This window comes from Pan paniscus, chromosome 7, assembly GCF_029289425.2.
Source record: "Pan paniscus chromosome 7, NHGRI_mPanPan1-v2.0_pri, whole genome shotgun sequence".
Classification (NCBI taxonomy): domain Eukaryota; kingdom Metazoa; phylum Chordata; class Mammalia; order Primates; family Hominidae; genus Pan; species Pan paniscus.
The window spans coordinates 22,805,188-22,813,239 of NC_073256.2; the positions used below are offsets into that span (position 1 = coordinate 22,805,188).

At 53.5% G+C, this 8,052-nt stretch overlaps 1 protein-coding gene across 1 annotated transcript; it reads right to left on the reverse strand.

Moving 5' to 3' along the window:
* Positions 1-2,638: 2,638 nt before the first annotated feature.
* On the reverse strand, positions 2,639-5,649 carry LOC129395893 (protein FAM90A15-like). The gene is made up of 4 exons (XM_055107326.1): positions 5,527-5,649; positions 4,833-5,032; positions 4,266-4,374; positions 2,639-3,601 (listed from the first exon to the last, which is right to left on the reverse strand). Exons 1-4 carry the CDS (start codon positions 5,647-5,649, stop codon positions 2,639-2,641), a joined length of 1,395 nt encoding a protein of 464 aa, XP_054963301.1.
* Positions 5,650-8,052: the final 2,403 nt, after the last annotated feature.

Consider the following 8,052-nt stretch of genomic DNA (forward strand, 5'->3'; position numbering starts at 1 on the left):
TGAGCTTTGGAACCAGTCGCGTCCCCTTTGACACTGCACCCGGCTCCCAGTCTCTCAATCGTGTTGGCCCTCCGGCGATCTCCCGTTGGATGAATTGCTCCTGCTGAAACTCGAGTCCCCTTTGATTTGCGCTTCATTAATTATTCATGATTCAGGTTGGAAGGCCTGCTGACGACCCCCTGTGGCCGTTCTCTGAGCTTTCCTGTCACATCGTTTCCTTCCACGCTCTTTGGTTCCTTATGGTCCTGCTCCTTCTGCTGTCAGAGGAGCAGAGAGTTGATCTTATTGATTCTGGATACGGATACTTTCTAGGTGATCTGGATAATCCAGATAACGACCCTCAACAGCGGCGGAAAGGGAGCAGCCATTTGGTGTGTCTCAGAAAATCCCGCTCAGTTCCGAGGCCCCCTAGATGTGGAATCCTGCTCAGAGTTGTTCCCAGGTCAGAGAATGGAGAGAGCCTGTGCATGATGGGATCTCCCTGCCTAGATCTTTCAGTGAGTCTCTACCTCAGCTACTCTTAGGATCAGGGGGAGAACCACGGTGTCAGACATCCGGAAAGAAGACGGGATGAATGTTTTACCTCTGAAGTACATCCCAAATGTGGGAGTTGACTTCAGCTTTGCTGGGGTCTATTTGGCCAGTGAAACTCTGCCTGGTTCATTCGCACATCCGGAAGCCACTTCACGGGGGGCCGTCGCAACTGGAACCACACACTTGGCATCGGCGGTTGAGCCAAATGGGGACTCGTGGTGCAAGCAACGCTCCCCACGTGTTAGCGTGGGTGAGATTCGGTTGGCGGAATTTTACTAGGTGCGTGTTAGTAGAGTGGGGCTGAGGTTTTCTTGCTGCTGTGGTTGTATACGAAGTCAAAGGTCCTGCCCAGCCCTGCGGTCCCCTCAGTCAACTCTGTTTCGGAGACATAACGATTTGGATTGCCAACAAGTCAAGAAATGTTCAAGCCCTTGGATGTAGGGTAAAGAAAGGGAGATCAGACTGTCACTGTGTCTATGTAGAAGGGGAAGACATAAGAGACTCCATTTTGAAAAAGACCTGTACTTTAAACAATTGCTTTGCTGAGATGTTGATCATTTGTAGCTTTGCCGCGGCCCCTTTGACCCAACTTGGAGCTCACAAAAACCTGTGTTGTATAACATCGAGGCTTAAGGGATCTAGGGCTGTGCAGGGCGTGCCTTGTTAACCAAATGTTTACGAGCAGTATACTTGGTAAAAGTCATTGCCATTCTCTAGTCTCAATAAACCAGGGGCACAATGCACCGTGGAAAGCCACAGGGACCTCTGCCCTTGAAAGCAGGGTATTGTCCAAGGTTTCTCCCCATGTGACAGTCTGAAATATGGCCTCGTGGGATGGGAAAGACCTGACTGTCCCCCAGCCTGACACCCGTAATGGGTCTGTGCTGAGGTGGATTAGTCAAAGAGGAAAGCCTCTTGCAGTTGAGATGCAGGAAGGCCACTGTCTCCTGCTTGCCCCTGGGAACTGAATGTCTCGGTGTAAAGCCCGATCGTACATTTGTTCAACTCTGAGCTCGGAGAAAAGCTGCCCTGTGGCGGGAGGCGAGACGTGTTGGCAGTAATGCTGCCTTGTTATTCTTTACTCCGCTGAGATGTTTGGGTGGAGAGAAACATAAATCTGGCCTACGTGCACGTCCAGGCATAGTACCTTCCCTTGAACTTAGTAATGATATAGATTCTTTGGCTCACGTGTGTGTATTTTGTTTGTTTGTTTGTTTGTTTGTTTGTTTGTTTTTGTTGACCTTCTCCTTATTATCACCCTGCTCTCCTACCACATTCCTTTTTGCTGAAATAATGAAAATCATAATCAATAAAAACTGAGGGAACTCAGAGGCCGGTGCCGGTGCAGGTCCTTGGTGAGCTGAGTGCCGGTCCCCTGGACCCACTGTTGTCTCCCTATACTTTGTCTCTGTGTCTTATTTCTTCTCTCCGTCTCTCATCCCACCCGACTAGAAACAGCCACAGGTGTGGAGGGGCAGGCCACCCCTTCACTCGGAAAATCAGTTAAACACAAACACGGAATGAGAGTCAAAAGACAATATGTCATCTTTTTGAGAATTTTATTCACTTCAAAACCAATTAAACACACACATGTACAAATGCATTCCACAGCCCAGTTTTCGAGGCTGAGGAAAGACCCCGAGAGCGCTCTGCACAGCACGCTTCCCAGCGTCCGAAACACTGCTCTCAGGGCGGGGCACAGCAGAAGGGCTGCACCTCTCAGGGTTCCCTAACTTTTCCCTTATTCAGTCATCTAGAGAGCAAATACACAGTAATTCCCCAGTTTCCTATTGACGTCCCAGCGGAAGTCTGACTCCTGCGCGTCACGCAGTTTCTGAGGCAACGAATCTCTGGCACGGAAGCTTTTCCTGGCGCGTTTCCGGAGAACCACGCGAACTACAACGTCCCTCACCAGAATTCAATGAGGCAGAGCCCCTGCATCTGCTCCCTGCCTGGCCTGGACTCCCACATCCACAGAAGCGCCACAGCCGGGGAGCTTCGGAGTCACCGCACAGAGTCTGCTCTCTGCTCTGCACTCCTCAGTCCCACAGTCCCCTCCAAGTCACGGGAGCTGGAGGCCAAGGAGCCCCTGCCACCTGCAGTCTCACTCCAGGTCAGAATCGCTGTCCTCTGAGGAGGAGGAAACCTGAAGGTCCTCATAGAGGACGCTCGGTGGGACACGAACACGGGGACCCTCAGACTTCTCTGACACATGAGGGCTCTGAGCGAGGAAGGCTCCCGGCTTCTCAGGAGAGTGAAATGAGGGGGCCGCCAGGAGGCTGGAGCTCCAGCGTCCGTTTTCCAGTCTCCGGAAGAGCACTCTGAGAGGCTGGGCCCCATCATGGCTGGCCGCTGGGTGATGGGACATGGTGCAGGCCTGGGCAGTAGGTAGGCAAGGTCTGCTGTGCGGAGGCTGCCGGTCGACGCTGGGCACCTGGGCGGGTGTCCTCCTGCCCATCTGGGGCGACGTACTTGGTCCAAGTTCGGTTGCGGCTGGCGGAGGTTGGAGATTCTCCGGGGCCCCCAGCTCACCTCCCTGGATGGCGCTTTCGGGGATCTGGAAGGGACCCAGTCTCGGTTTCTTGGGGAAGTTCAGGCAAGCCTGAATCCGAGCCTGGGCAGGTCTCTTGGCTCCTGGCCCGAAGCTGAGATTGGAGCCTAGGCCCAAGCTGTGTGTGGCGGCTGGCGGGCAGGGCTGTGAGGTCACCGCAGGACGTTTGTCCTGTGCCTGCGGTCTGATGGCCTGGAGCAGGCCGTGGGTTTTGGAGGCAGCCTGGGGAACTTCTCGGCAGCCACCCTCAGGGCTGCTGTGTGTCGGCTTCACCACGAGGAGAGGCTCGGGGCCCTGCTGCCTGACTGCAGGCTGAGGGATGTCGGCCGCAGCCCCTGTCTGTCTTTCCTTTGGTCCAAGACTTGAGGAGGAGCTCAGACTGGCTTTTCTGAGGGGAGACGGCGAAGCCAAGACGGAGCCCCTGTCAGACCTTTCGGTAGCTGAGCGATCAGCGAGGACAGGGCCCAGGCGCGGCCTCTTACTGGTTGTGTGGACCGGCATTGGCCCGCTTGCAACCTGAAAGAGAGGAAACAACACAGGTTAGAAGTTCCTCCGCATGGAGCCAACGTGAAAATCAAGCACATCCAAAGACAAGGTGCACACGCCATGAAATTCTTAGTACAGTATCGACAGGCGGTCCTTGGAAGTAGGGACAGACCCTCCACCTGAGTGCTGATCAGGACAAGACACATGAAAGATGCGCTCTCGAGCTATGTGTAGCTGATCTAAGCACACCATTGTTCAAAAGATCGCGTCTTGGGCATTAACTGGATCAAAGCGCCTCCACTCAGCCTTCCATGAAGTGGAACGGACTGATGCCCTTCCGAAGGCAGGTTGGTGGCTCAAGGGTACTCAGGACGTCTTCTCTGAACACATGCATGTTCCTGGGTTTAGCCTTCTCCACGTTTGGGGCCTCTGAGGGACTAATTTCCTCATGCCGCTAGGAATATGTTGTTGGCAGGCTTGCCATAATTGGACAGAAAGAAAGCAACAGGAAATACGGCATCTTCAGATGCCTTGGCCTGGAATCAAATTGACCTGGAAGGATCGTGGAGTCCCTGACCCCAAGAAGGCAAGAAAGAGGGGTTCCCCGATTTCCTCCCGCAGACGGGAAGCTGAAAGGAAATCAACCAGGGTGACCTAGAGGAGAAAAGGACCAGGGGCCCGGGGTGACACTCACCCTCAGATAATCAGAAGATTCCGTGGATCCTTTTCGATTCGGCAGCGGCTTCTCTGGAGGTTTCCCAGAAAACATGTGGAGGAGAGCCTTCCTCTGCGGGTCTTGTGGCCTGCAGAACAGAAAAAGGTCAGGCCGTGCCCCCTGGTTTTCCCCAGGAGACAGGGAGAACCCTGTGTGGGGCCCAGCCCCGTTCCGTGTTTTGTGATACAGAAATGGACATCTGGTGCCCTTTCCGCCTCTGCACCTTCCCTCACGTGCCAACCTTCCCGTCCCCCAGGTGGCCCTCTAGGCTTCCCAACTAAGGACTGTGATTTGGATTCCATCGCTTTTCCCCCTGTCGTGGGGAACGTGCACGAAGCGCCCCCGCCTCTCCCCGTCCCTGAATCTCCCAGAGCCAAAGGAGCTCCTGGGTGTGGAACCCCGGAGGACACGGAGCTCCGGCCTATTTCTCTGCAGCGTTCCTTCCCTGGCCCGGAGACGGAAAGGCACACGGTGTGCAGGTGCAGAGACACCATGTCCTTAGGAGGCAGTACCCTAAGAGTGGTGAAAACCCCTCCCACTGCTCACCTTGGTCTCTCTTCCTTCTCTCCCTTATCCTTGTTCAAGGGCCCCGGGTTGGCTTCAACCTGGGGCTTCCATGGTTTCAGGTTTTCCTTCCCTTCCTTTTTCCCCAAGGTCTCTGGAACCAGGGCTGCCTTCCAGCACTTCATGGGGCACCTGGTACTTCTGGCCGTGTGGCCAAAGGCCCCGCAGTTTTTGCACTTGAGCTGTGGGTGGAAAGGAAGTGATGTCGGTGAGTGAGCTGAAGCCACAGGCAGCGATCCCACGTCCACATTGGGACGGATTGTGAATTCAGAGCTGAATAAGGATTCCAAAGAGGGGACACCGGCATGGGGGCCGTTAAGTGCTGGGAGAGTTCGGATACGATGTTCCCTCCCAAAGCCCACGTGACGGAGGAACTCTGAAAGGAAGGACTCAAGGTTCCAAGGGGCACGACGGTGAACCCGAAGTCAACAACACAGCCGAACGTGGCTACACAGGACTCTAAGTAGAAAGGGAGGTTGCCCCCAAGAGTCTCTCAAGGGACCTATCGGGCCGGGGAGAAGGTCCCAAGCCACGCCCACCTTGGATGGGAAAAGCAACCTGGGTGGTGGTGACAGAGCTCTTTGGAATCCAACCCAGTCTCTGAGGACCGTGTGACACCCCCTCCCCCCGTCCCCACCCCCACCCCGATACCCAAGAGATCCAGGGCTAGACTTACCCTGGGATCTTCTTCACTGGGCGGGGGAGCCCTTGGCCCAACTGGGGCCCTCCGCTGCTTCTGGAGGGTCTGGGCTCTCACCAGTCTCTCGGCCCAAGATTTGGGGTCCCGACGTGCCATCATCTTCGTCGCCTGGGGGTTTTGTGACCGCCTTTTTCAGGGGTTGACTGTTGGGTCACCTGAAACACACACAAACACACACATGTCGATGGTTAAGCACATTGGATATTCACACACCCACAGGAAGCCACCTGCTAACTCCCTGCCGGTGTGGTCATGAGGAGACCTCACCACCAGTCGGTCAAATCTGTAGAACACAATGTGCTGTGTGCATCCTCGGATACTGTGTGTTCCTCTGCCATGACTACCTAGTCCAAGAGTAAACCGCACCTGCCACAGGGCCCGTGGCCTAGGTATGGGGAGTTGAGCTTTCAACCCCAAACAAGCAACTGATTCTGGAGACTGGACTTAGGTCTCTCACGATTCACTCCGGTAGAAGACACGGTGATTCTATCTCCCTTGACGGACAGAATGATCGAAGACACAGGGCATGGCTTGCGCCACCCTTTGGCAGGTCTGTTTGAAGTCAGGGATATGGGATGCTTCCTGTGACAACTTGAATCGCTACTCTGGCCATTTCATTAGGCAACTTCCAAGCACAAATTCATAGAGAGAAGTTACCTTCCTCTCTACCACACTAGCAGGTGATGGTCTTTCCTGTTCTACCTTTTGGCTTTAGCTCCAGCCCCTCTTTGCTTATTTATTTTTTCTGGTATTTTACGCATACCACACGAATTCATCTGAACAAACGGGGAACAAGTGCCACATCGTATCGACGTCTTACACGGCTGAAGGGCAAACCACCCTTTTTTCCAAAGTCCTTTTTCCATTTACCCACCAATTCAGCATGCTGCAGTACATTTCTTTTCGCATTCCCATCTTGGTCTTATCCCACACGTGGAGACGGATATGTTTTCTCGTTTTCTGTTGCAAGAATTACTAGTAACGAGAACACATCCTTCCCCACCAGCAAGCCCCAGTGTGATCGGTTTCTTTCTGCCTCCTGTGTCTCTTCCCCCCACCCCCACACCCCTCAGGGATTGCGTGAAAAAATCAATAGTTCAGTGAAACTAACCTGAAATTACACGTCTACTTGCTTTCCCCGGCTGGCGCTGAGATGGGCAGGTGCTGGAGCAGCCCCGCTGGAAGCGATGCAGCATCCAGGACGACGGAGGAAGGGGCGGAGAGGGACCTCTGCTTTCCAGGCTGCCTTTTATACTGTCTCTGGTCACCTGACGTGGAACGTACCCTAACCTAATCAGTTACCTGTACCTTCATTGCAATTAACTTAATCCAATTACGTGACCTGGAAAGGTCTATCTGCACAGCCCACTCTAAGATCATGTCCACTGCTGACAGACATTCTAAAACCTACGTGTACAGCTGCAAGCTTTGAAGAATAGATGCTCCCCGTCAGACATGTAACACTGGTGCCTGTACCCCTGTCTTCTTTTCCATCTTTTTGTTTTGTTTTGTTTTGTTTTGTTTTGTTTTGTTTTAAAAAATGTGGTAAAATAGACACCTTTTAATTGGACCACATTTAGTCTATCTCGACGTGGGCCTCAGTGTCATCAAGGAGATTCTCCTTGACGTGCAGTCACGGCCATGATCCATCTTCAGAGCTTCTCTTTCTTCCCCAAGGTAAGTCTGTCAGCAGAGAACCCTGACCGCACCCTCATGTGTTTTCTCCTCCAGGAGGCGCTTGGAAACCACCGTGAATTGGACCGCACTGGGAAACACAGATGAGGAAAGTCAACAACGCTTTGTCCTTCAGTGCCTGGCTCCTTTTTCAGCTCGTCTTGCGACTCCAGGCATTATGCCTGAAAAGTCTCCCGGACGCCTGTGAGGCTCTAATTCCCTGGGTCCCATTGCCATGTCTCTGGATTTGCGAAGATCCACCGCACCTTCTGTGGAACTCCCGTGTCGGTGAACTTTTGTGCCACGGCCCCTAATTCTGCCCATGGTCATCTGCAGCTAGCTGCACGACTTAGGGTCCATGTTCCTTGGACGGGAAGAGACAGGCAGGAGTCGGAATGATGAACCAGCACACTGGGGCATTTTCTCACGTAGCCCAAGTGACCCCATGGTGTTCTTGAGCTTTGGAACCAGTCGCGTCCCCTTTGACACTGCACCCGGCTCCCAGTCTCTCAATCGTGTTGGCCCTCCGGCGATCTCCCGTTGGATGAATTGCTCCTGCTGAAACTCGAGTCCCCTTTGATTTGCGCTTCATTAATTATTCATGATTCAGGTTGGAAGGCCTGCTGACGACCCCCTGTGGCCGTTCTCTGAGCTTTCCTGTCACATCGTTTCCTTCCACGCTCTTTGGTTCCTTATGGTCCTGCTCCTTCTGCTGTCAGAGGAGCAGAGAGTTGATCTTATTGATTCTGGATACGGATACTTTCTAGGTGATCTGGATAATCCAGATAACGACCCTCAACAGCGGCGGAAAGGGAGCAGCCATTTGGT